The sequence below is a fragment of the Penicillium mononematosum genome, assembly GCF_028829835.1.
Source record: "Penicillium mononematosum strain IBT 11891 chromosome Unknown utg000002l:1.0-8112719.0:1.0-8118358.0, whole genome shotgun sequence".
In the NCBI taxonomy this organism is placed as follows: Eukaryota; Fungi; Ascomycota; class Eurotiomycetes; order Eurotiales; family Aspergillaceae; genus Penicillium; species Penicillium mononematosum.
In genome coordinates, this window is record NW_026643272.1 from 2,494,460 (window position 1) to 2,521,528 (window position 27,069).

A 27,069-nucleotide genomic window follows, 5' to 3' on the forward strand; every position below is an offset into this window, starting at 1 on the left:
AATTTATTGCTGTCGAGTATGTAGTTCTACGTATGCTGAAATGGCATCGCCGCGGAGTAAGCTTATACCTATCGAATCGGGCTGATGACAGGTCATCATTCCCACCTGGGTCTCGGAATTACTGAACTTCAGGATATCCTTGTCATAATGGTATTGGTCAAAGATGAAGAGCCTCCACAGGGCAACTAGAACGATTTTTGACTATGGATGAACAAGGAATCCGCGTGGAATATGCTAGTGGTACAGCCAGAGTCCAATGAACATCAGAAAACCGGGGTATAAAAAGGGCAGCCGGGGGGGTTAAAAACAAAATCAAGAAGGAGGGGGGGAAGGGAACAATTGAGCGCAATGGCGAAACAGAAAAGGTGTTATAACACCGTGCATCGGCGGAGAAGGAACACAGATGATAAAAGCACACATCATACATAGAAAAGAGAGTGGGAAAACAACGAGGAAAAAAAGGAACAAGTATTGCAAATACACGCGCAGAACGCTCAAACGGTGCAAATTGACATATCTTAGGGCACATGGTCGTAGAACAACAATGGAGGGCAAGATCTCTAGATCACGTTGGAGTGTTCGGGGTGTGCAGCTCCAGTGCTCAATGGCTTGGTTTGCACATCAAACCCAGCCCTGTCATCATCGTCCAGTCTCCTCCTCCATTCTGCCAAGCTGTCACTCATCAGTGCGGGTCCCTCACTAGCATCCTTGGTGGGAGTCCGATCCAGATCCAGCTGGCTGCTCAGACGGTAATTGCGGTTGGTGCTCTCCCAGTGAGTACGCAAAGCATCCAACTCGTTGGCAAGTGAGTCCAGAGCCATAGAACCACGATTATCAGGGAACGTGGAGTCCTGCGAGACATTGCTATCAGCTCGTGCCCGCCCATTGCCTCGGCTGATTGTGTTGCTAGAGGCGTTGCTGTGTGTGCGCGAGATTCCATTGGAACCTTGCACAAGGTGAGATTGACGGCGATAATGACCGACTGATGTTTGAACCTGCTCGAGAAGCATGTTGACCTTACGCTCTGCATCCGAAGCACGAGTTTCAAGGTGGGTATTTTCTTGCTTGAGCTGTTCCAGCTCAGAACGACTTTTCTCGGCAGCTGTGAGTAGCTCTTGCTTAAGACGTTCGTGTTCACTTCGCGACAACTCCTTCTCAGTCGTAGCCTGATCGAGATCCTGCTTGAGCTGCGTGATCTGGCTCTCAAGACTGCTGATAGATGATGAAGTTCGACTTTGAAGTTCGGACATCGACAGCTCGAGACGGGACCGTTCCGCGTCCCACTCAGCCGAAGAAGATGTCTGGCTGTCTGAATTCTCGAGGCTCTTCTGAGCCACATCCAATTCAGATTGCATTTTAGCATTTTGAGTCTTATACCGACTCAGCTCATCCTTCATCCGCTTCAACATCTTCTCAGTACCTTTCACGTAATGAACTGCTGACTGGTAATCATTCTCAAGCTGCTCAAGTTTCTCTCGGAAAGCTCGGTCGGCTTCCTGCTCGCGACTTTCGAAGCCGTTCTTCAGGTCGTCATGAGCCTTGATGCTAGCCGAGAGTTGTTGCTCAAGCTCGCGTAGTCGGCTTTGTTCCGGAGTGCCGAATCGTGACCCGGGGGATTCAAGCCGAGGGGACCGTCTGGCGTCGCTGTTCATGCCACGCTCACCAAGAAGATCCTTCAAAGCGGCGTGCTGAACCGCCAAAGCTCCAGCCTCTCGCTGGTGAGACTCAAGCTGTGTCTTCAAGTCCCGGTTATTTGTGGCGGCCGATTGGCTTTCCTTCATGGCAGTCTGAAGTTGTCGGCGCAATTGCAAGCCTTCACGGCTAGCCTGCTCCTGGTATGCTTCAAGGCCAGCAATGCGTTCCTCTGCACGCCGGAGTTTGTCCGAGGCTGCGTTGGCGGCTGCCTGGTTTGCCTTAGCTAGAGTGGTGGACCGCTCGATCTGGGCCTCCAAAGCGGCGACTCTCTGGTCAGCACGAGACCGGAACGGATTATCCAAGTCTGTAGAAGATGCGCGTTCGAGCCCAGATACGAAGGCAATCTTGTGGGTTTCCGCTTCCTTGGCGTGGATTTCTGCCAACTCCTCTGCATCTCGGAGGCGACGAGTAATGTTTTCCAGTTCAGTAGTACGTTCTTCGTGCTCCGATCGGAGCTGGAGAAGCTTTCTCTCCAGACCCTCGCGGCGCTCCCGCTCCTCTTGGAATTGCTTCTCAACGAGAGCTGTCTTTGCGGCTGAGGCAGAAACGGCCTCTCGAAGACCACCAAAGCTAGAATCAAAGTCCTTTAGACGGGTCGAGGAATCCTCAATCTGTGCCAGCAATTCTTCTTTGTCTAGGGTGAGTTGTTGAAGAGAGGCTTCTGCTTCTGCACGCAGGAAGGCCTCTTCTCTAGAGAGAGCCTCTGCTCGATGAAGCTCAGCGCGCAAGTTTTCTGCTTCTAGAGTATTACTTTGCATTTCAAGCTCTGCCAGGTGTTTCCGGGTTGCCTCGTTTGTCTCTTCGGCAAGTTCCTTGGCTTGACGCTCCTGCAAAAGCTCGGTGGTCTGCGCGTCCAATTTAGCTTTCAACTCAGACAGGGGAGGCTAAGGCGAGGGCAAGACGACGTCCCATGTCGGTAGGTCGCTCATCATCTCCATCCCGAGGAGCATCGGGCTGAGGGGTTCCCCGTTGACTACCACCATGGGCAGCGAGCTTGGCCCGGGAATATGCGGCTTCATTGATAGCCATATCGCGTTGATGTTCCACTTCAGCAACCCGTTTAGACGCGATGGCAGCCTGTCGATCCACAGTGGCCTGCATCTTGCTGAGGTCTGCCCTCATAGCCAAGAAGGCTTCAACCAGCGGACGATCCTCATCGCTCAGGGCCTCATTGGCCCGGTCGTCTAGCGCGGGGCTACTGGTTGCATTGGGAACGTAGCCACATTTTCTTGCGAGTGCGAGTTCTGAGGCATACCAGGCATTTCGGGCCTTGGTAACCTCCAGCTCCTTTATCAACGCCTCTTGGTGGGGTGTAAGTCGAGGAGACCGTGGCTCATCACCAAGAGTCTTGGAGTTGCGGAAGCTTCGAGATTCCATTGAGCCCTCGATGCTAGCCTGCCGACCGAGGATCGATTCCTCCCCACTGTCAACGGACCCGCGCTGTCGGTGAGAACGGAGCGACCGTTGTCGGCCTGGGGCGCTGATCAACGGGGCTGCCTCGCCGGCTTCCATAGCCTTGGCTGATGGCTTTTGGTGCTGTGTTGGAGTTCGGCGACCAGCTGATGGAGGTCCCTGGGAATCCTGTGGGCCTTCCTTCATGATTGGTGATTCCTCGCCACGCTCGTCGTTCGCTACGCGACTATCAGCAGTTGGTGTGTACCCGCGATCATTCTTGGTCGGGGTTTTGCTACGAGGGTTCGCACCAGCTGGAGGGCCATTGCCACGAGGGCCAGGAGACGGTGCTTGTCCAGGAGGCGGTGGACCAGCAGGAGCTTGAGCAATTGATGCCCGTGGCAGTCTAGACCCAGGTCCCAAATTTGGATTAGGGCCGAACTCCCCTGGTCTATTAGCAGCCGTGCCCTGTATCATGCTCTCACGCGATGGCGTTGGGCCCCGTCGCATTTGCTGTTCCGGGCCGGCATTCTGTGCCTCCCGAGATGAGCGCCCAGACGAGATACCCGGTTTATCAATACTTGTCTTTCTGGTCGCTGGGTCCGGAAGGCGTCCTCCGGGTTGCGAATCATTGGGGTACCGGATCTTGCTAGTATCAAGGATATAGGACATGCTAAGCTCCGCGGGGTCCCTAGGGGCCGAGCTCGGTTCACCCGCCATCACAATGATCTGCTTACCAAAAGCGGTCATGCTGTGACCAGATCGCGGGGAAGGCGCAGGGCCCATGTTTTGGAAGGAGTACCAACGTCGAGTCGAAATGCGGAAAGCTGACAGGTCTCCCAAGTCCACTCCTTCATCCGTGCGACCTCCGAACACGTACATCACATCGTTGACCAAAGCAGAGGCATGGCCTTCCCTAGGAGCCGGGATAAAACCAACGCAATCAATTTCGGTCCAGATGTTGGTAATGTGATCATAAGACCAAACATCATTGAACCACTGCACTCCGTTCGTACCTCCAAATAGGAATAGCTTCTCGTTGAAGCTGACAATCGTGTGGTTTGTTCTTGCTGGCGGAATTTGGCCTGGTGGAGGCCCACCTTCGTGACTGTTCTGGATCAGAACCTCCCATTTATTTGCCGGATTTTGAAGCTGGTTCAAGTCGAAAGCAATCAAATCATTGAAGAAGAAGCCCTCCACTTGGCCGCCGAAGACGTAAAGTTTAGAGCCTAGAATGTTCAATGTGTGGCCGTAACGCCCGGAAGGTCGAGAGCCGGGAGGGATAGCGCGGGACCATTGGCGGGAAGCTGAAAAAAACAAAGAGTCAGAGTCAAGGTAAACATGAATATACCGATACCACACTTACATGTGTTCAAAAGATATAGAGTGTCGTCCAGTGAGTCATTCTCGTCGATTTTGGTATCACCACCAAACACGATGAACGCATTCCCCACGAGCAAACTAGCATGACCGACTCGGGGGCCGGGGCCTTCGGATACTGTCGCAACCTGGAGACAGTTCAAGCCGCCGCCACTGCTTTCAATCATCCATAGATCACCCTTGACGGTTGATCCATCGATCAGGCCTCCCATCATATATATGTCTCCTTCCTTGGATGCCACCGAATTGATTGCTGCTCCATAGCGAGGAAACGGGTTCGTCTGGGGTGAAGAGAAGTTCAAACGGCGTTGCGACCATGGGTAAAGGGATGAATTTGGACTTGGAGGGGGAATCCCGTTAGGTGGTTGCTGGGGTCTTTGCATCTGTCGTAGATATTAGATTTCTCTCGTCAAAAAGGACGAATGGATCTCGAAACAGATACCCACCTGAGATTCCGATTCCGCTCTCTGCCGCGGCCGTACTGCGTCGGGACTTGCTGGGCTTGTGGCCGAGTGCAGAGAGTTGCTGAAGCTACCGCTTGGGGTTGGCGTCTGGGAAGTCGTGCCATCCCCCTTGACCCCATTCGCCATTATAGATCCAGTGGATGGAGTTCCCTCGGAGGTGTGGACATTTCTAGTCGCCGGGGGGAGTGCAGCCGGCTGCTGACTCTGCTGGTTCTTCTTCGATTTGAACAGAAACGCCATCGTGATTTATGTGGTCGTAGTCGGTCGTATCAGGGGATCTGGCGCAAAGCCAAGCTGCGCCGAGGTGCGGACTCGATCCGACACCCGAAAATCGAAGTAATGGCGTCGTCCCGAGAGATGAAGTGGAAAATCCGAAGAGATAGGGGGGTTGTCTATTTTAGAAGTGAAGTGGGAACCAGGAACCACTTGGAACCATAAAAACGTTCCATGCACAAGCCGCTCAGCGTTCCCCCAAAAAAAAAATGTGGGCAGGGGAGGCCTCTAAACAGAAGCATTCGCACTAGGGACTTGGAAAACAAATCAAAGCGGCTGAAGCCAAGGCAAGAAAGGGGGAGGTGGAAATGCGAAAGAGGAAAAGCGAAGATGGAAGAGATGGCCGTTTCAATTTCCCGGAGATGCTCTAAGTCGAACTAGTCTTAGTTTCATTGGACGTGCATACTCAGGGGCATATTAGTACTCAAATATTTAAAGATCACTATATTTTAATTCAATGCTTGTCTTCTACATATGGTCCTCCATACTGACATGGTACTATCTCCCTCATTCCTTTTTCCCAGTCTCTTTTCACCAGCCTCCAGGAACGGAGGGGGTTTTCACATTCCGTTATAGCATATCGACATGTCTTTAGCCTTAGTATTTCAGTATTTCAGAAGCAGAAAGTAAACAAAGAAAAAGGTTTCACAGCAATGTAAAGTCTTCAGAGTATTTTGATTCAAGGGTTACTCTGTAGTTGAAATACCATCCACAGGCTTGTTAACCCTAATTATCACACTATCACACCCCAAATTGCTATATGCCGCGGGTCCGAGGACTCGGCCACGGTGTGAACAACTGCAGGTCCAATGACAATTCATCCTAACACTGCATTCCCCAATTCCACACGGCGATCCATACCCCACAATGTGCAAGAAATACTGATTGATCACAGATTTAAGGCTGTACAACATTGTAAGGCATGTGGGATGAATGTCAACTCTCAAATACCTTACTAAAAAAAAGGGTAGAGCTTCCGGTTTGACGCTGATAGATCCAAGAGGAAAGGGGGTTCCCATCAAAATAATCCATCTATGGAGTACGGAGTAGACGATCTCTCGTTTTCCGGCTCCCGGGTTATTGTAGGGATGAACTTTTTGACACTGATGTACTTTTGCAGTATTCTATCATCATTGGCTCCATGCCATATATCTGAGCTTTTTGTTTGGTTTGCTATGTTGTATAAGAATCGACGTGTCAGAATTTTGGATGTCCATCCTTCCTGGGGTGAAACTTTTTGTATCCCCTAACTGCTGTCTTAGACATCACCAACCATAAAATGTCTCTCTTGGATCAAAGCAAATGCTCACAAAATATGCTGCTTAGAAAATAAATAGCTGACCAACAGTGGTTTCATCCCACTGGGCAGATGGACTTTCACTTTATACATACTCGGTGATGGCAACCAATGCCCATGCCCGCGTTGGACAACTCCATATCATTAGATTCTGTGATATTGATGTATAGAGTCCATATACAGGCATTTGAAACTGACTGCATGGGAATAAAGAGCTATTGACCATGTGCAAGTCATGATTGCCTCAGTGATATTGTAGATTGATACGTTTGAGGCTCACAATATATGCCGCATATAGTTTTGAGTGTATACTTCTCGCCAAGACATCATTCTGAGTAATCCCCGGAATATCTGTGTTTCCGCATCCATCTCGCCTTTCCGGACCACATCCGCTCTAGACCAGGCAGATTAGCTATCTTTGGACCAGAATCCATAGACTGTGCGCTGAGCTCTCTCTTTGCGCTCCTGGAATATCTCCAGGGCAGTCGCAATTTGAGATTAGTCTGGTCCACTACAAATCCGACTTCAAGGTCACCCTGACCATTTCATCATCGGTCTATTCCCCGGCTTCAGTCGACAACATCCAGACCCTTGCGAACGAACCTCACTGGTTGTGACCGGTGACCGAGCCGGGATACTCGCAGCCTGCCTCGACATACGTTCCAGCCCTTCCTCTTCCCCCATACTCGTGTAACACAATGAGCGATCTCACAACATGAGGGATCCCACTACCGATATGGAACCTAACTCACAACAAACGACCAACGGGTCGACAGCTTCACGTCGCAATCCGAATAAATCGGTCCGCGTGGCGTTTGGTCCTGAGTTAGAGACTACGATTCCCACCCGCGAAAGATCTCCAGCTCCGTTGACTGGCCATCATCGCTCACTCACAGAAGTTGAACACAAGCAGCCCACACTAACCCCACACGGGCGCCCAACCAGCTCATCGGGAGACAACACTGCCAATGGGGAGATCCCACCCCGCCGGCCATCGCCTCGGAGATCGGAGAGTAGCCGACCGGCTATGCTGAAGAGAGCCAGAAGTGACTATGGACCAAGTCGGATAACCTTCGATAAAGTGGCAGGTGATGACGATGAAGATTTCGCTATGCGACATGGGTGGCAGGAAGAATATACTTCTAGTGAATATCTCAAGATCTTGCATTCGGTGAGCACAACCACTCTGATCGTGAGTTTCCGGAAGCTAACACAATACCCGCTGAATATAGAACTTCTACATGTATTTCACCGAGAAACGCCATGAGACCAACGGTATTCCCAGGGACCCAGTTGGGAGTTGGCCAAGTCAGGACTGGCGCATGAAGGATCGCCTGAAAACTGTGTCTGCGGCTTTGGCCATCTGTCTGAACATTGGAGTCGACCCTCCCGATGTGGTCAAGACCAACCCAACATCGAAGCTTGAATGCTGGGTAGATCCGACTTCTACCACAGGCGGTGGTCAAAACAAGATCATGGAGCAGATCGGCAAGAAGCTACAGGAGCAATACGAGACTTTGAGTCTTCGGACAAGGTACAAACAGTATCTAGATCCATCAGTTGATGAGACCAAGAAATTCTGCATCTCACTTCGCCGAAATGCCAAGGACGAGCGGGTGCTTCTACATTACAATGGACATGGAGTGCCGTTGCCAACTCAGTCGGGTGAAATCTGGGTCTTCAACAAGAATTATACCCAGTATATACCTGTCCCACTGTATGATCTGCAGTCTTGGCTAGCTGGGCCTAGTCTTTTTGTCTTCGATGTTTCACATGCGGGCAACATTGTCCAAAATTTCCATACTTTCGTGGAGAAGCATGAGAAAGAGAATATTGAAACTAAGAAACGAGACCCAAATGCCGTCATTCAGAATTATGGTGACTGTATCCTCCTAGCTGCGTGCCAGAAGACGGAGTCCCTTCCGACCAATCCCGACCTACCTGCAGACCTATTCACCTGTTGCTTGACAACACCGATTGAAATTGCATTACGCTTCTTCATCTTGCAAAACCCTTTGCGCACGAACATTTCCATTGACGACTTCAGAGTTCCCGGTCGACTCCAAGATCGTCGAAGCCCTCTTGGGGAACTGAATTGGATCTTCACTGCAATTACCGATACAATTGCGTGGAACACCTTACCTCGGGCTTTGTTTAAAAAGCTCTTCCGACAGGATCTAATGGTCGCCGCTCTTTTCCGCAACTTTTTGCTCAGCGAACGCATCATGCGCACTTACAAATGCCATCCGATTTCTTCGCCCGAATTGCCGGACACACATCATCACCCTCTATGGAAAAGCTGGGACCTTGCAGTCGAAATGGTGTTATCTCAGCTACCTGCTCTCATTGATCAAGAAGAAGGACGTCGGCAATACGAGTACCAGCACTCGACGTTCTTCGCTGAGCAACTCACTGCTTTTGAGGTATACCTTTCGTCCGGTCCCATGGAGAAGAATCCACCTGATCAGCTTCCTATTGTCCTCCAAGTCCTCCTGAGTCAGGCACACCGTTTGCGGGCCTTGATTCTTTTGAGCAAATTCCTGGACCTCGGACCGTGGGCTGTCCACCTTGCACTCAGCATTGGCATATTCCCCTATGTTGTCAAGTTGCTGCAATCAGCAGCTCAGGAATTGAAACCAGTTATGGTTTTCATTTGGGCGAGAATCATGGCAGTCGACCACACAGTACAAAACGATCTACTCAAAGACAACGGCATCCACTACTTTATCTCGATTCTAAATCCTTCTTCGCCCATTCCTGTGGGAAACGCCAGCGAACATCGGGCCATGTGTGCTTTCATAGTCTCAATCTTCTGCAAAAACTATCCCCAGGGACAGAACGTCTGCCTCTCTGGCGAGTTGTTCGATTCATGCCTCAGACATCTAGGCGATGTGGAAAATCCCTTGCTACGACAGTGGTCTTGTCTGTGTCTCAGTATGCTCTGGTGCGATTTCCCCGAAGCGAAGTGGATGGGCATTCGATGTGCAGCCCCCGCTAGGCTCTGCGAGTTGAATTTCGATCCCGTACCCGAAGTTCGTGCTGCTATGCTTCACGCTGTGACTACATTCTTGGGGATTCCAGATCTGACAGACCAAGTTGCACAAATCGAGGAGACTTTGGCACTGGCGGTCCTGCCCATGTCTGCCGATGGAAGTGTGGTCGTTAGGAAGGAGCTTTTAGTATTCTTCTCGACATTCGTCAGACGCCACCAAAACAAGTTTTTGGTCGCAGCATTTGAGGAGCTTGAGGAAGAAAAGCGGGCCCTGTCCCATCGCTGGGAGAGCGAAAACTCTCGGACTAGTCGCTCCGAAGGACAGACCGGGGCGCTGGTTTCTCATGCGAAACACACCCAGCTGTCTCGCAACACGACTTTCGGAACTATCTGGAAGCAGCTGCTAGCTCTCTCAGTTGATCCTCATCCCGACATCGCCCAGGATGCCGCCGTTATCGTTGATTATATCCACTTGGCCTTGTTGGAATCTCCAATGGCGCCACTCGCTAACAAGCTTCAGAACGAGGTTCTGGAAATCACAGGCTTGACGAAATTCCAACCTCGCGAGCGAACTGAAGCAAAGAAGACTGCGCCACCTTCAACGCCTCCTTTATCGGGAGCAGCACCCTCGAAACAAGAAGGTTACCTTTCTTTGGGTTTTAGGCGAACTGCCAGCGTCGCTGCTTCCCTAAAGAACCTTGCTTTTGGTAATTCAGCAACAGGAGACCCATCCTCAGATAATTCGAACCCCCCTTCACCTTCAACCAGCCGTATGACAATTACCCCACGCGGCCGGGCCCCTCCTGAGTGGACCCGGCCCCCGGAAGGAAATGATCATGTTGCTCCCGCGACAGCATACCACCAGGCTCCGATTCCCACCTCCCGAGGGTTCCAACCCAAAGGCTCTGACGTCGTGCCGGTCATTCCTTTAAAGAGTAGATTCCTGGATTGGTCCACTGAGGTAATACCGGATTTTGAATCCATCGAGCCCCACCACTATTATTACCTACATTTACTTACCATTTCTAAGTATTTCCGGGAGCCCCAGATGAAACCCAACGAGCCGGATGAGCCCGGTAGCTCCGACTACAACCAGCGTCTCTGGAGACGCGGCCGCAACGAAAAGATCATCGCCGAGACCCAACCCCTCAAAGGGAAAGCTGGAGCAAGCAGGTGGGATAACTCGGTTGCTTTGCTATCGAACGGTAGCCAGCCCCACAAGATGTGCTTCCATCAATTCGAGGATCACATTGCTGTCGCGGATGACCGGGATACAATTGCGTAAGTACCAATAAGTCACCTGTTCTTCATGTCCTTCTAACAATTGGTTTCACATAGAATTTGGGACTGGCAGAGCCACAAACGCCTCAATCAATTCTCAAACGGCAACCCGGTCGGATCAAAGATCAACGAAGTTCGATACATCAATGAGGACGACCAGGCATTGCTTATGACTGGATCTTCTGATGGTGTAATCAAGCTTTTCCGCCATTACGAGACTAATAAGGATATTGAAGTGGTTACAGCCTTCAGAGCCCTCCCTGAGCTGATTCCAAGCAATCGCAACGCAGGTCTTGTGCTTGATTGGCAGCAAGGTCAAGGCAAAGCTCTGGTTGCAGGTGATGTGAAGGTTATCCGTGTCTGGAATGCTGCTACTGAGGTGTGCACAAACGTAAGTCTTCAATGTCTGGTCTCACAAATATATCGTGTTACTCACAAATGCTCAATAACAGGACATTCCGGCACGATCGGGTTCTTGCATCACATCCTTGACGTCTGACCAAGTTGCGGGCAACATATTCGTTGCCGGTTTCGGTGACGGTGCTGTCCGAGTCTTTGATCAACGGTTGAAGCCAACCACATCCATGGTCAAAGTTTGGCGTGAGCACAAGCAGTGGATTACAAATGTCCATATGCAGCGTGGTGGTCTACGAGAATTGATATCAGGTGGCCGTAACGGTGAGGTCCGACTTTGGGATCTTCGCATGGATAACCCGATCTCCACCATCTATGCCACCAAAGATACCCTGCGGACATTGAGTGTTCACGAGCACGCTCCTGTATTCAGCATGTACGTTTCCTCCGCCGCAAGTTCTTGATATTTCGTTTGTTCCAAGCTAACATGCGGCAGGGGTACAAATCGTCACGAAGTTAAGACTTTCAACGTGGACGGTACCTATCTTTCTACGTTCGAGCCATACTCGAGCTTCCTTCATCACAACCGATCCTCGCCCATTGCCAGCACTGCCTTCCATCCCCACCGGACTGTGCTTGCCTGTGCCGCATTGAATGACCATCATGTAAACCTCGTGTCCTGCTAATTCCAACTTGGCTTTGAGATTCATGATACCTCCGTGTGGTGAGGTTCATGGCATTGTTTCTTTCTCCTGTCCTAATATTACCCTTTCTGTAATATGCATCCGCATACCCGATGAACAAATCTACACGGCGTCTTGGCGATTGACTTGATCAACCATACATTGATGGCTCCGCATTGTTGGTTTTTGTTCCCTCAGGGTTGCTTCACTACCATTTGATATTCGTGACGATTTTCTATTATTCTACTGCATGTGAGACAGTGTACCCTATTTCGGGTCTATCAACTTCTTTTTACCCTTTTGTCTTGTCTGTCTACTTCAGTATTAAGCACGATATCTTGTTGTAATGGGTGCTTGATTGCCAGACGGAATAAAGTATAATGTTTGGAATGCTCGTGCTCTCCTCACTTTTGTGAAATAGTTCAAAGCAGCGGCGGCTGTCCTGTTTTGACTGGCGGCGGAACTTGGTTTTATTCTTCTTCTTTCATCCTTTTTGAGGACTCTAGGCAATTGCATTAATATTATGGTGTGACTCGCTTGGGGCGTAATGGATATACTCGATGCAGTGCGGGAGAACCTTAGCCACGCACTGTAGTCTAGCTGGATACTCCACCTGGGCAGCATGAGAGTGTCGTGTGCTCACTGTGCGGAATAGACTGGCCGTTTCTTCGTTTTTTTCTAGGCTTAGTCCAAAAGGGTCATGAAACCCACTTTGTGGTCCTGTTTGACCTCGTTCGTATTTATAGCTTTTGTCGACCATTTATGTGGCTTTTGTCCTAGGCCATGACGGACTGGAGGCCTTGAATAACTTAAAGTTTTACTTAGACACGATACTAAAGCTGTTCTCTAAGTCAACATAAAGATGTCTTATCCGATATCCTTTTTATTATATATCTTGGCTTCTAGTCATTAGCCTACAACACAAGTATGCGATAACCAAAGGAATAGCAAAGATCAGTATGTATCACATTTCCTTAAAAAGGCCCCTTGCATTTATGTCATTTGATGTATAACCTTGACATTGTATACTAGGTCTGTTTGGGAAGAGGTAAAGTGAGGGCAAAGGTGGTCACGTGCATCCATATGCAGTATGTAGTCCGGTGGCCTGCGCCAGAAGCTCTAGGATAATCTGCATGCCATAGTGGATGGACACCTGATTGTAACGGTCTCTATGATTCCAGTGTGCCATGATTCACAGTACAATATGGCCTCACGTGTGGTGCCACGGGGGCGGTGATTGTTGGCACGACATCAGTGCGATTAATGCAACCCCTCTTTTACAAGTTTATTGAAGATAGGAATTAATAAAATTAATAATTCTGTACGGCGGGAGTCTCTCCACCTCGGCATTGACATCCGCTGCGTATGAGGCTGTCAACTAACACGGATTACAAATCGTAGGTGACAGTCCGACCTCGGGAGCGTTGGGATTGCTGGGAGGATTTACCTAGGTAATAATAGCAACAGGGGTGCATCTAATCGCGTCCCCTCACTGGGCCCTGAGTGGTGGAGGTCCAGGAACCTACGTAGGTATGGAGAGGTCATATCCATGACGGACCAGGCCCATTCGGACACCGGGGTGGTTAGCGGAGCCAGTCTGAGCCTCTCATCGATCGATGGCGCCATCTGTCTCCTGGGGAGACATCCGCCAATGGCACGAAATGCTGCTGTTTATGGCCGATTACCTGGTTGTTCTGTCGGCGCTCACCGTCCAGGCGACTAGCCTAGTTAACGGCACCGCTCGCGAATATCCGCATCCTCCTGCAGCTACTATCCTCTATATAAATTTGTCCAATCCCTCGGGCCGTTATACGGCCAATAAGATAACTTCCACCAACTTTCTATCCTACTACCTACGCTAGTTTGGTCCACTGCCCGATGGCGCCTTCATTACCCATGGAATATAGATACAGTGTAAAATCAGTATGAGAAATAATGTATGTATTCGGGTCGGACGAAGGGGAGAATTTACTAGAGAGTCTAAGTACTACTTTCTAAGTTTATGTATTATGTTTAACCACTACCTAGGTACACTATCTAGCCAATTATGTCTATTATATACCTTAAAGATTATTTAACCGCAACTCTCTTACTGGTCTACCTTGGTAAATTAATACTAGTCCTCACCAGATCTCTTTATACTCTGGTTCTGGTTTACTACGACCTTGGGAAAAGAGATATAGGTAGTATACTCATGCTCAGTATGCTCAGCATCATGCTTAACTAGGTAGTATCATGCTCAGTATGCTTAGTATATTCATAGTAGAAAGTAGGTATTAGAGCCCGCGGGCAGAATACGTATTTAACTTTCTAATACGCTAAAACAGCTAATACATTGTAAATACGTATTATACCATCGAATAAGTATTAGAGGCGGCAGCGTATTATACCAACTACTAACACCGTTTCATCAACAACAACGCACGTTATACCATTGTACGACCAATTGCGGAATTACTATGTACCGTGTTACTACCGTATTTCCGCTTTTTAGAACCCCCGAATGGGACTGCAGGCAGAAATAAGTTCACCAACCCATCCGCCTTTCCACATCCTCAGACATAATCATGCCGACCACAAGAAGTCAGACCAAGCCGTCCGATACCAACCGAATACCAGATATCGACCGAACTCGCAGCCAGGGAGTTCCTGGTCCCATAATCGAATGGCTGGACTTGGACTTTTCTGAGATGTCACCTGTAAAGCAAATGAACTGGAGAAATTCTCTGAATGAGATTCAAGGGTTCGAGGGATGTCGCCATATCACTTTCGCATGCCCCTTCGAACTGCCCCACAGGCTATGGATTATCATTCGTAAGGACTCGAATGAAGATAAACAGAAGAGAGGCTGACAAATGCATACACAACCTTGGAAGAGTGGTTGTCAGAAACACACCGAAATGACTTCCACAGAATATGCAGAATTGCTGGCAACGCCAAAACGACACTTTACCAATACAGTGATACTGTCTATTCCATTTATCGAGTTGACTACTGTATTGGCAAGATGATACACGCGGGCTTCCCCATGTATCCCGATCCAAGACAAATCCACGAAGTCTGGATGGTTTACTTTCCTATCTACACACTGGACTCTGAAAAGAAGCGAGAGCGTCAGCTACCTATCTTGTTGAATTTCTATGGGAGAGATGAAGAGCCTTCTAATCCGATGTCCGGGATTCTCAGTCACAACGTCGCCTGGCTATCGGGGGAGATCAATTACCAAGGGGTGCAATGTCAACGCCTCGCATGGTTTATAGAGTGGAAATCTAAGGAGGCGGAAGAGCTCTACAAGACGACCGTACGATGGGTGAGAGAGGATAAAGGCAAATCCTGCAAGCCACAGCTGACACTAAATATGTTCATTGATGACTTGAAGAGCCTTGGAATGGTCGGGTATGAGACGTGGCACGCTCACTTTGAGGATATCCGAGATGCGCTCTATACTTAGTGCTACTGTAGATAGCGTACCGTACGAACCGAATAAAAACTCACTCGTCCCACGGGAATGTAGAGCAATCATCTCCGTCCATGTCCATACCGTCCGTGTCAATCGTTTCGTTTCCAGCCTTACCCCGTAGGGAAGTGCGCCATGACCCATGTCCATCCTCTAGCAGAACCGACCCTCGAATAAGGGGTCTCAGGACCCTCTTACCCGCTATAACCCGAGACCAATCAACTCCATTGAGGCACATCGCTGTAGCGAACCAGACATAGTTATCAGCGTTGGTAACGGTCTTTTGCCCCCCCCCCCCCTCAACAACCCCGACCTGTGCCAGATACCCAGTCAAAACCGGTCCATACGCCTTCTTAGTGACACCGTCTTTCGGGCCCTCGACTAACTCATCGGTGATCGCTGTGGCGAGTCAGTAAATTCATAGTAAATCATATGATACTCGAATGACTTTATCCATTACTAGCTATAGGGCAAGTATCGATCATATGATATAGCCACCGCTCACAATTTGAAGCTATTCCCATACCCCCTTTAGGCGCTATTGTTAATGCTCTCTCTATATCACAAAAATCTAAAAATAGTATTATAAGAAAGCCCTCTTAATCGTACTATATATAGTATTCTTTTTATAGATTTACAAAAGATATATTTATAGAGTTATAGGCGAAGGTGTTGGGTTTGGAAATTGCACCCTGCCTCGCTCCATCGAAGTCGAGAGCGAGCTACAGCTGACCAATAAGCTGAAGTCGTAATTGCGCAAGCTTATCCGGAAAGCGGCGATTACCTTGACGAGACTAATTTCATGCTGCGAACCCGAAAGGAGAATTGCTACGGCACCAAGTACGACCCAAAGATCTGTTCTACCAGCACAGTGTCGTGGGCAGTGATGTATGACTATGGCTGACAATGGGCGTATGTGTCGATCGTAGTGGAATAGACTAGACAAAGCGTGTTGATAAAACTAGAAGTGTACCAAATTAGTCCTTCAGAATCTAATCTCATCGTCCGATTCGGAACCTAATTTCCTTTCTGGTGGGATATACAGTGGAAGACAGATCAGGCAAAGCAGTTTTCTGTGCAATGTATTTGAAGGGAGAAGACTAGCTAAGAGTGAGAGGGAGATATCTAGACCAGAGCAGAAAAGATGACTCAAAACTTTCCCCATTACCAGGGAAACTGAGATCCGTCCCACACGCGGAACTGCGCGCCAACCGACTCCCTCGTCCCTTCGTCGATCGTCTTCGCGATACCGCCGACGCTCTCCTCGACCGTCTGGAAGGCCTTCTCGAGGCCGACGGCCTTGGCACCGTCATTGCCCATATCGGTTTGAACGAAGCTGCATATTCATTAACATGCCTGTAACGCAACGACTGTTCGAAAAGAGAAGTAGGCACCTACCCAGGATCCGCAACAAAGCTCACAAACTCCTCATTCTCAAAATGGATCTTGCGCACAATCCAGTGTAGGATGGCCTTACTAGGGCCGTACGCTGCGCATGGGTACGGGCGCTGCTCCATGCCGCCGATGCTGCCTATCGGACTACCGACTCCCACAAACGTGGGCTTCTTACTTTTCTTAAGCAACGGGTAGACCGCCTGGTAAAGGTAGATAGGACCGTAGCCATTGACCTCGACGTGCTCGCGTAGCACGGGGATAGACACCTCGTGCACAGTTGAGAAATCCTCGCTGATGCCGGCGTTGGCGATTACCACGTCTATGTGGTGTATGCCGTGCTCACTCTGGAGAGTCTCGATGGCAGCGGTCGGGTCAGTGGGAGATTTAGAGTCGACCTTTACCACGATCAGACGGGAGTACTCGCCCTTGGGGAGAGATTGCAGGGACTGGGATGAAGCACCGACGGGGTCCCGGACAGCCGCGATGACGGTGGAGTTGGAACGAGCGAGGAATGTTTCGGCCAGGCCACGACCGATACCGCGGCTGGCGCCCGTAATAAGATAGATGGTGTTAGTCATAGTAGAAATGGTAGACTTGTTGGTGGTTGGTATGGCGACAGTGAGACCAGATGAAGCGCGGCCACCTATATATGTATGCCGATGGTACTTAGGTACTTAGGGACCTAGGTACATAGGCTGCGATTTCTAATAACATGATAGATCTGACAAATGCGACATGAATAATTACGAAAAGTGACAAAGCAAAAAAAAAAAAGAAAAAAAGGAAGAAAAATACCGGAAACAGAGGAGAAACAGGAAGCCTTCGATGATACCCGATTTGGGTCTGTGGACAATCCTAAGCATGGATCTGTAATTTAATTATACACATAGAATTGCAGTACATAGGTGATGTCTAACAATGTCAATTAGGAAGAGATGCCAAAGAAACAGTTGTTGAAAGATCACTTCTTTATCTGTGTTAGAGAAAAGAGAACCATATAAATACCAGGCATGAGCCGAATCTTTTTGGAAAATATCTTCGAAATTTACCCTAGCTGGCAGATTTAAGATCCATCTGGACGTATTGAGGTAAGGATAATGCTATTTCTGAGTCATTCTCATAAAACACTAAAGAAAAGCTAGGAATACAGCATAGAGAAAGTTCATAACATCACTCATAAATCGCCTAGTAGTTGCGCTGGCTGCCAAGAGCATCCTTTTCGTTAACTCTGGGATCAAGCTTGTTCAATACGTCGGAACCGTGAGGACCACTGGTCTTCCCAGTGTTTGAGGTCTGGTTGTTGTAGCTGCTACCAGCACCGGCTCTGTAGGAGTCATTGGCGCCATAGCCCGACTGTCCAGTGGAGCGGCCAGTGTTACTGCTGCCGTAGTTGTCGCTTCCTGACACAGGGTTGCTAGAGCCATAACCGGAGTGACCGGTGGAGCTACCATAGTTGTCACTACCGGACAGTGGCTTACTCGATCCATAGCCAGACTGTCCAGAAGAGTGGCCAGTCGTGTCGCCGTAGTTGTCGTTGCTAACCAAAGGGTTATTGGAGCCATATCTAGTCTGTCCAGAAGAGTGACCGGACGTGTCGCTAGTCAGTGGGTTGCTGGAACCATAGCCGGTCTGTCCAGAAGAGTGAGCGGTAGTGCCGCGGTAGGTATCGCTCGAGCCATATCCACCGGTGGAGCGGCCAATGTTGCTGCCGTATTTGTCGCTGCTAGAAAGAGGGTCGTTGGAGCCATAGCCGGTCTGTCCAGAAGAGTGACTGGTAGTGCCGCGGTAGGTATCGCTAGAGCCATATCCACCGGTGGAGCGGCCAGTGTTGCTGCCGTATTTGTCGCTGCTAGAAAGAGGATCGTTGGAGCCATAGCCGGTCTGTCCAGAAGAGTGACTGGTAGTGCCGCGGTAGGTATCGCTAGAGCCATATCCACCGGTGGAGCGGCCAGCGGTGCCGCCGTAGGTGTCCCTGGAGCCATAACCGGTCTCTCTGGAAGGGCGGCCAGCGTTGCTGCCGTATGTGTTGCTAGAGCCGGTAGTTCCAGCGTGCTTTCCTCGGTTGTCTTTATTGGTATATCATGTTAGATGTCTGACTAGCATATAGCTTTTGCGAGGTAGCCAGCAAATGGCAAGCTTAACTTACCGAGGTCGCTATCGACGCGGGGATCAACCTTGTTGGCTAGGTTGGAGTCATGGGGGCCAGCATTGGTGCTGGAGCCAGTGTTGGATGAGCCATAGCCGCCAGCAGTGTTAGATCCGTAGCTATCAGATTTGCTGCCGTAGTTCCCGGACGCTCCTGAGCCGACGTCAATTGGACCCCTGCGTGGGTCTTGGGCGGTGCCGGCGCTGTGGCCACCAGTACTAGCACCAGTGCCGTAGCCTCCAGCACCGGTAGTGGACGAGGCCTCATAGCCTGGACCAGAGCCAGAGCCATAAGTGTTGGAGCCTTGGCCGGTAGAAGTGTGTTTGCTGGGAGCGTTTTCCGTGGTGTTGTGCGAGGATCCGTAAGTATCCCGGGCATCTATATAAACAGGATTGTTAGCATCATAGTACAATGGATTTTTACTAGGAACAACGAACCATCAACAACCTTGCTGCTGGATGTTTTAGACGCATCATGATGATGACCGGTCACGGCATCCTTGACTTTGTGAAGGATGTTCGACATGATGGAGGCAATATGCTGTGATAGTAGGGTAAAAGAATTGGAAAGACTTGTTAACGTTTGAATAGTTTGCTTGAGTCAGATTGTTGTACGATTATGGAACAACTGAAAGACAAAGTGCTTCTGGTAGCGAGTTTATATGCTTATACTGTCTTTGCTTGTCTTGGTCAGGTCACAAGTAGATCCCTACTTGCGGGGGCTGAGTGACGCCATAACGCGGGGGTTCCACGACTACAATCACTGATGAAACATGGATCAGAACTCTTTGACTGCCCCGTTTACGGCTTCCTGACGTCCCAAACGGGTTTATACATACGGAAAAATATTCTTGGCTGAAAATGAGGAGAGCTATCAATGTCATCCATCGTCATGTCCCGGATCTACGACCAAGCACGCCACTGAGCCAAACCTTGCAAGGATAGGTTGTAGATCCACACGACCATACGCCGACTGTGATTTCATCTTAAGTGGGTTTTCCAGACTTTCGTGCCAATAATTCTCCGAGTTTGAGATTGCTATGCCATGGGCAATGGAAGCTTAGCTCTTATGGCTTTATAGGAATAGCCCATCTACTTTATATTCTTCTCCTTTTATAAAAGCCATGAGTGGAAGTATACAAGGCAAAGGGATTCTAGAATGATTCCTGCAATATACGCTAGTTCCTATTTAGGCCATATACGTCATAGATGTTCCGGGGGTGGGTACTAATTCCCTGCGCTAGTCCATATACGGTAAGTGGAGACAACTTTGGAAGCTTCCAAGGTTTATCGTAAAGTCCAAAAATATCTCGTGGGTGTGCCCTGATATAATATTAAATCGTACGTAGCATGTACTAGATGGTGCAATCAACTACTACAGTAGTCTACGATATAGGTATGCAAAAACTGACAACGCAATCCAAATCAAAATTGAAAAGGCGGTGGATTACGTAGTCGCCCAGCAATGATGGCATGATCGGCGGTGGCAGCTCTGGATCGAGAACCTTGGAAGAGATATTAAACCTATATCAAATTTACGATATATGACTGTTATTGCGAGATCCAAAAGAGGCCCAAACAAAAGACCTATATATGCACCATGCTATCTTGTTAATATATTGTGACATTGTACGAATTGCAGAGTTTGTTCCAGTGTCTTTAATTGATCAATTTTTGTCTCGCAATAACTACATATGTACCCATACGTGAGAGGTTATCTGAAGACATCGGAACCTCCACTGGTGGACGAAGTTTTGAAATGGGAGAACGAGTATCAGTCTTATATCGAATAATTGGAAACGCGGATTACCAAACTGAAGATTGAAGTCTCGAGGCGTCTTAGCTATCTTAGCAATCTTCAGGTGCTAGAATGCTTGAAAGCGTTAGAGCCGCCGTGGAATAATACTTCAATCGACTATAGGGCTCTCTGCTTGGTAATGGTGGTGTAAATTGACAAAGATAATCCTGCCAGATGGATGGCACAGCCGAATAAACCGTATTTATGACCTCTCATGTAACCGACAATATCTTCTGGGCAACGCTTAGACAAAACTAAATTGGGTCGCCCACTCAAAGGCACAGAAAGGCTTGAATAAAATCACATTAGATGAGGCTGTTAGAAAATGGTACGATGAATACTGGGAAGCATGGATTGGTCAAGAACCATGAGGTTGTTCAAGTCTGATCTCGCTCGTTTACTAAGAGAGATGCTATAAAAGAAGGGTTCTCTTAAACTAACCCTAAGATAGGATTGGTCAATGTTCATAAAACGAGCACTTTGGTAGGATGAACGCTCCTGATGCTTGAAGGATCAGGCATATTCCTCTTGAAGTGCCGTAATTCCCAACAGAGTCATCAAGCTTAGAAGTTATTCATATGATAGGTTTTTAAGTTGCCCATAGGTTACCCTCCCTCGGGTAAGCCAAAGGGAAACCCAACCCAAACCCGCGTTTGGCGAGGTCTAGCCGGAATTATTTCCGTTGGCAATGAGTCGGACCTTGCCCACTCTCATCGCTTAGCAGCCCGAATGTCACGACTCTTGTTCAGTTATGAAGAAACACCTGCTTGGTTGTTCCGCCCACAAGCCCACTTCGGCAATAATGTGCGGGGTATATCGACGTGACGCAGATTCGTGAACCGAGCTGAGCGTTAAAAGCAGTCCCCGTCGTATATTGGTCCTGGTTATATTGTCTTCCCTTGTATCGATATGCATTCTTCTACAAGTCCGCATAACTCGGTAGCCTATTACAATGGCCAGGTCTATACAGTCAACGCCACCCAGCCATGGGCCCAAGCCTTTATTGTGTCGGCGACTGGAATCATCGAAGCAATAGGCACCGAAGAGGAGATCCTCGAAATTGCTAGCTCGCGTAACCTCATCCGTTACAATCTTGGTCAACGATTTATCATGCCAGGGATCCACGATGCCCACACCCATCTGCTGCTGGCCAGCATGCAAGCTATGAATGAGTCATCCATTGGCATCGATTCAGGCGCGAGCGATATCGGTCAACGACTGCAAGACGGTGTATGTGCTTGCTCATATCACAATGTCGCAGGAGACTGGGTGATTGGGAACTTCTATCAAGCTAGTTTCTTCCCAGATGGTATTCCGGATCGCAAATATCTGGATTCCATATATCCAACTACGCCCGTACTTGTGCGAGAAGTTTCTTGCCATCGACTTCTTCTGAATACTGCAGGATTGGGAAGAGCAGGAATCGACCCGGTCAATGCAGTTGATCCTCCGGGTGGCTTTTACGTTCGCCGTTACGACGGAAGTCTCACTGGAGAAGTGGCTGAGGGCGCCATGAGTCAGGTCTTTTCAAAGCTCCCCATTACGCCCTTGTCTCACGCGAAGCGTGCCTTGGAATTTGGAGTACGCATGTGTCTCAAGTATGGGATCACATCCTGTCAAGAGGCCTCCGCCAACTCGTTGTACCTCCATGCCATCCGAGAGCTGGAGCTTGAAAACCGTCTCAATTTAGATGTATACACTCATATTGTCTGTGCACCGGAGACATTCGCCATGGAGCCTCGCGATAGTCTAGCGGCCTTGCTAGATGTGGCAAATGGCTTCCGTAGCAAACATGTGCACACGAATTTCGTCAAGTTATGGCTAGACGGCGCTCCATTACCGCCACAATTTACCCAGTGCGATCTTGACGCACAGGGACGTCCGGAGCAGAAACACATGGTAATTGGTTGGGAATTTTTAGAGGAGGCAGTGACCAAATATGATGCGCGAGGTATGACCTGTAAGCTTCACGTTGCAGGAGAGGGATCTGCTCGTGGAGCGCTGGACGTCTTGGAAAGAGTTCGAAAGAGAAACCCCGGTGGCCCGCGGCATGAGCTGGCACATTGTAGTGCGGTTCATGAGGGTAAGTCTACCGGCTATCATGACCGAGAACCGCCTGGCCGACTGATATTCTTGTTTCATTAGATGATATTCCTCGCTTCGTGAAAAGCCGCATCACCGCCGAAATGTCTCCTGCCATCTTTCATGAACCAATTGTCAATGAGATACCACACCTTTTCAAATGGCCTTTCAATCAGGTCCTAGAAACAGGTGCCCACATGACGATCGGCTCGGACTGGCTTTTGCCGGACACTCCAAGCCTTTTCGATGCACTGGCTGCTATTGTCGAGAAGGTGAAGATCTGGCCAGGTGGCCGCAAAAGCTCCGCTTTGGAACTTGGTAAATCTGAAAAGGAGCGAGGTGGTGAGATTTTGTGCCGAGTCATTACACTTAGTGGCGCGGAAGCGGTTGGAGCGCAAGGCCGAACCGGCAGCCTAGAAGTGGGGAAAAAAGCAAATTTTATCGCTATAGACCGCGATTTAAGCAAGGGAAATTTTTCTGGGGCGACTGTGTTGAAAACATGGTTCGAAGGGCGGTTGGTCTATGACTGCAAGGAATTTGAGGCTGGTGCGGTTCTCTCGGTCACAAATAGCAGGTTGTGAATGGATTTCGAAGTCTCTCCTGTAATACGAGGCGTCTTGAACCAACTGTCGACCTGTCCTTTATGGATAAACGATGGCATGTGAACCTTTACTGTCTGCGCAGCACGAATTGCAGGTGTAAGATACTATTGCAGCTCTTGCCAGAAACCAACAGAGTCGTCACTGTCCTATGTGGTATTGTAAAATGATATTGAGAAACCAGTAGAGGGATAATCGAGGTCAAAAACTGATTATATCATTCCAAACCATCATGACCTACCCAGGTAGGTATCATCTTCCATCCCAAGGTTGTATGGTTAATAGGGTCATGTGACTTGAGTCAAGGCCAAATCATGCCTCAGGCTTACAACACATGACACGGCGGGTATGCCGTCACTGACCCGGGGTTAGATAATCCACATCATGAGTTCACTTCCCCTTCTCCACCTGACTGACTTCACTTGAACTCCCCTTTGTCTCTGTATCTCGTCTTGTTGTTCGCTTTGACTTTCCCTGCCTATTGTTGGCTGTCATTTGTCGACTTTCTTCAACCAGCCATAGTGCTGCTAATTGCACTCGATGAGTGGCCGCCTGCTAACTTGCCGGCAACTGTTGGATTGGTCATAAAGAGTCCACCCGAAGTACTGTGATACAGCGGATCCGCTCGCGTCGTCACTCATTACTCGATCCACTCCGTTTTGCTGTGGTTATAGTGGTTCGAACCATCTATCAAAGACATGCGACCGCCACGCCTGCTCATCGTCCTCTTCTGCCTTATCTTCTTTCCGATCCTCCTCACCTTCTTTTCCGCGCTTACATCGCCTGATGTAGCAGCTCCCAATACGCTCACTGATCGAACAACTGGACTGCGCGCTTTATTTTCTTTCAACATACCATCGTCCCTTTTCCCTCCGTCGGCCATTATCAGTCTTACCGATGACAACTCGACCTTCTTCCTCGCTCGGCCAGCGGCATTTGGCCCGCCGCTGCCAACCAAAGGCCTCAGTGGTCAGTTATGGGTGGGAAGTGGCTTTGGTGAGGGGGGATTATCTGATGGCATGGAAGGGGAGCTGGGCTGCTCCGATATTCCCGGCTGGGGTGAGGGCACCAGTCATAAGAAACAAGACAAAACCTCTAGGAGCGTGGAGCAGGGCTCCGGGATTTCCGGAGGTAGTACAGTGAATGACCTATCGTCAACCCGGCCGCGCTCGGTGTCGCAGGCCGATACTACACCTCAGAACGATAGAGATGATCCAACCACCCTGCCCTTGACGAACGATGGCACCGACGATCATCTGCATCATCCACTCCCCGAATCCGGTGCTTCTAACCCCGGGATGAATCAGAAGTATGGAGACTATGTCCAAAACAAGCCGCCTGCGCATGCCGACATCCAATCACTACAGGAAACTGCCGAAATCCAAGGTAAAGTGGTGCTGCTGAGCCGGGGTGGCTGTGGGTTTTTGGAGAAGGCCAAGTGGGCACAACGACGAGGAGGGGTTGCTTTGATTGTCGGCGACGATACTCGAGGTGGCAACTTGGTCACTATGTACGCGCGAGGCGATACATCGAACGTCACGATCCCGGCATTGTTCACATCCCACACTACTGCTCATCTTTTGTCGTCATTGGTTCCTGGACATTCCGGTGGAACTGCAAGTCTAGGGGATGTATTAAAACCATCACAGGCGAAGTTGGCAGGACAGGCTGACACCGACAAAGAACGGGTGGCAACTACTACAGCAACGCCAACAACTATTCCAAGTTCGACTGCCAGCGGCCATTCTACGGCCAAACCTGCGCTACCATCTCACTCGAAAGGCGGGGTTTTCCGTGCAATTGGTGCATTCCTAGGATTATGCGATAAGAACGGAGGTTCACGGCACCTGGAAGACAGTCGACGTCCGCCCAGCAGCGGCAACATTGACTGGATCAACCTAGGCTCACGGGATGAAAAGGAAGCTCCGTCGACTACTTGGAGAAAATCAGCGGATCTCAATCATCGTGGTTGGGCCAAGGACGACGCATCCGACAGCAACAAGGCCGACATGTCCCCTGAAAGTTTTGAGGATGATGACTTTGTCATCGGGGTTCAGGACTGGAGAGATCCCGACTTGATGCCTCCTAAGAGTAGCACATCCTCAACCTCTGTAACTGGCAAGGATACTTCCAAAACTGCCAGCGCAGATAGTGATGCTGCCTCCTCGCCCAATGGTCTTCAGGGTGGTAGCATCACACCAGGAAGTGGAGAATACCAGAGCATCGATAAATCCAGTGCTAGTTCTCGCGACACACGTCTCAAGGGGTCCGAGAAAGACTCCATCGGAACCCATGGGAAGTCTGGATCTTCTACGAAAGGCTGGTTCTCGAGTCACTTTGGATGGGGAGATGATACTCAGCAAGACCCTCAGCCTTCTTCATCGCCTTCACTTCAGAAAAACATTGCGGCAAACCAGCAGATGCAAAATAGCCCTCACAAATCGGGCCGTTTAAGCATGGAGTCTTCCGAGCACGAAGGTCTTTGGGTTACCATGACACCTACCAGCATGTCCACCAGCCCCTTTTTCGATACTCTATTGGTCCTTGTCGTCAGTCCTTTGCTCACCCTGACGGTGGTTTATGTCCTTTTACTGATCCGGTCTCGAATCCGCCGTCGTCGCTGGCGTGCCCCAAAGTCGGTTATCGAACGACTTCCTGTCCGAACCTACCACACGATTGCTACCACTTCCTCCTCATCTTCCAATTCGACGCGTCCCCCCAGTCCTGGTCCCAGTCCCGGTCCTCTCTCCCCAACTTCCCCGCTCCTTGGCAATGAAAGCCGGCCAAGCGCATCCCGACCAAATAGATCACGTTCACAAACATTCTCGGGCACTATGCTAGACTCGTCTGTCGTGCCTAAGGAAGAGAAGTGCAACCTGCAAAGTGGATCTACCTTGTGGCGACGCAAGTACACAGGAAGGCAGGTGGAGTGCGTCGTATGCCTTGAGGAATATATCGATGGTCAGAGCCGGGTCATGAGCTTGCCATGTGGCCATGAATTCCACGTGGAATGCATGTAAGTGACATCAGTGAAATTGGTCTTTGTTTCGGAGTTTGACTAATCCCTTTCCTCAGTACCCCCTGGTTGACTACTCGTCGACGAACTTGTCCAATCTGTAAAGGCGATGTTGTCCGTTCGTTGGCTCATTGCCAATCCAGAGATTCTCGGGGTCATCGTGAGGAGGCCAACGATGACGTTCACAGCGCCCAGTCCATCTCTCGAGGCAGTGCATCTTCCGCTCCAGTACTCATTGAAGGCGTCAATGACGATGCTTCAGATACGGAACAAAATGCAGGTCTACTTGGCGACCATGCAAATTCTGCCCCACAGTCGAGCTGGCGAAACCTGGCTACTCTTAGTTTTTCTGCTTTGAGTGGCGATACGATATGGCACCAGGCTCGCGCGGACCGTAATCGCTAACATTTATACTCTATCCACTCTTTTCGAATTTCTTTTTTAACCATTTCCCCCTCTGTCCTGTGGGAATTGCTCTCCTTGTATTGAAGCATGCTGTATTAGCGGTCGTTTGGAGTTTCTGGGATTTGGATCTGCTTGGCGTTGGGTGAGAACAGTTCGGCGTGCTGGGCAGTTGCAAAGTGCCCGCAAGCATTGTTGAAGCGGCTAGGATATACCGCGGGTCAATCGTTCAAATATCTTGTATGTTTATGTTCTTTTGGTAGGATGGATATCTGAATGGATTCCATTGACACTATTGCTTTGCTGTTGACACAAAATAATCACGTCGTACCTACACACACGCTTCTCTGCCGCTGCACTTGTA

At 49.5% G+C, this 27,069-nt stretch overlaps 7 protein-coding genes across 7 annotated transcripts; 4 read left to right on the plus strand and 3 right to left on the minus strand.

Moving 5' to 3' along the window:
* Positions 1–560: 560 nt before the first annotated feature.
* Positions 561–5,171, minus strand: N7519_002712 (putative cell polarity protein (Tea1); the record flags this gene model as incomplete). Its single annotated transcript, XM_057289490.1, has 4 exons — positions 561–2,540; positions 2,572–4,394; positions 4,454–4,850; positions 4,914–5,171. The coding sequence occupies 4 exons, from the start codon at positions 5,169–5,171 to the stop codon at positions 561–563; spliced, it is 4,458 nt and encodes a 1,485-aa protein (XP_057150692.1).
* A 2,045-nt stretch (positions 5,172–7,216) lies between these two features.
* On the plus strand, positions 7,217–11,814 carry N7519_002713 (ubiquitin-binding TORC1 subunit KOG1; the record flags this gene model as incomplete). The annotated part of the gene is made up of 5 exons (XM_057289491.1): positions 7,217–7,672; positions 7,734–10,774; positions 10,832–11,165; positions 11,227–11,564; positions 11,625–11,814. The coding sequence occupies 5 exons, from the start codon at positions 7,217–7,219 to the stop codon at positions 11,812–11,814; spliced, it is 4,359 nt and encodes a 1,452-aa protein (XP_057150693.1).
* Positions 11,815–14,378: 2,564 nt separating this feature from the next.
* On the plus strand, positions 14,379–15,262 carry N7519_002714 (uncharacterized protein; the record flags this gene model as incomplete). The annotated part of the gene is made up of 2 exons (XM_057289492.1): positions 14,379–14,625; positions 14,688–15,262. 2 exons carry the CDS (start codon positions 14,379–14,381, stop codon positions 15,260–15,262), a joined length of 822 nt encoding a protein of 273 aa, XP_057150694.1.
* A 1,170-nt stretch (positions 15,263–16,432) lies between these two features.
* Positions 16,433–17,241, minus strand: N7519_002715 (SDR family oxidoreductase; the record flags this gene model as incomplete). The annotated part of the gene is made up of 2 exons (XM_057289493.1): positions 16,433–16,604; positions 16,667–17,241. The coding sequence occupies 2 exons, from the start codon at positions 17,239–17,241 to the stop codon at positions 16,433–16,435; spliced, it is 747 nt and encodes a 248-aa protein (XP_057150695.1).
* A 607-nt stretch (positions 17,242–17,848) lies between these two features.
* N7519_002716 (uncharacterized protein) lies at positions 17,849–19,334 on the minus strand (the record flags this gene model as incomplete). The annotated part of the gene is made up of 3 exons (XM_057289494.1): positions 17,849–18,729; positions 18,810–19,187; positions 19,247–19,334. 3 exons carry the CDS (start codon positions 19,332–19,334, stop codon positions 17,849–17,851), a joined length of 1,347 nt encoding a protein of 448 aa, XP_057150696.1.
* A 2,181-nt stretch (positions 19,335–21,515) lies between these two features.
* N7519_002717 (amidohydrolase) lies at positions 21,516–23,269 on the plus strand (the record flags this gene model as incomplete). Its single annotated transcript, XM_057289495.1, has 2 exons — positions 21,516–22,689; positions 22,752–23,269. The coding sequence occupies 2 exons, from the start codon at positions 21,516–21,518 to the stop codon at positions 23,267–23,269; spliced, it is 1,692 nt and encodes a 563-aa protein (XP_057150697.1).
* A 716-nt stretch (positions 23,270–23,985) lies between these two features.
* Positions 23,986–26,708, plus strand: N7519_002718 (PA and RING finger domain protein; the record flags this gene model as incomplete). Its single annotated transcript, XM_057289496.1, has 2 exons — positions 23,986–26,303; positions 26,363–26,708. 2 exons carry the CDS (start codon positions 23,986–23,988, stop codon positions 26,706–26,708), a joined length of 2,664 nt encoding a protein of 887 aa, XP_057150698.1.
* Positions 26,709–27,069: the final 361 nt, after the last annotated feature.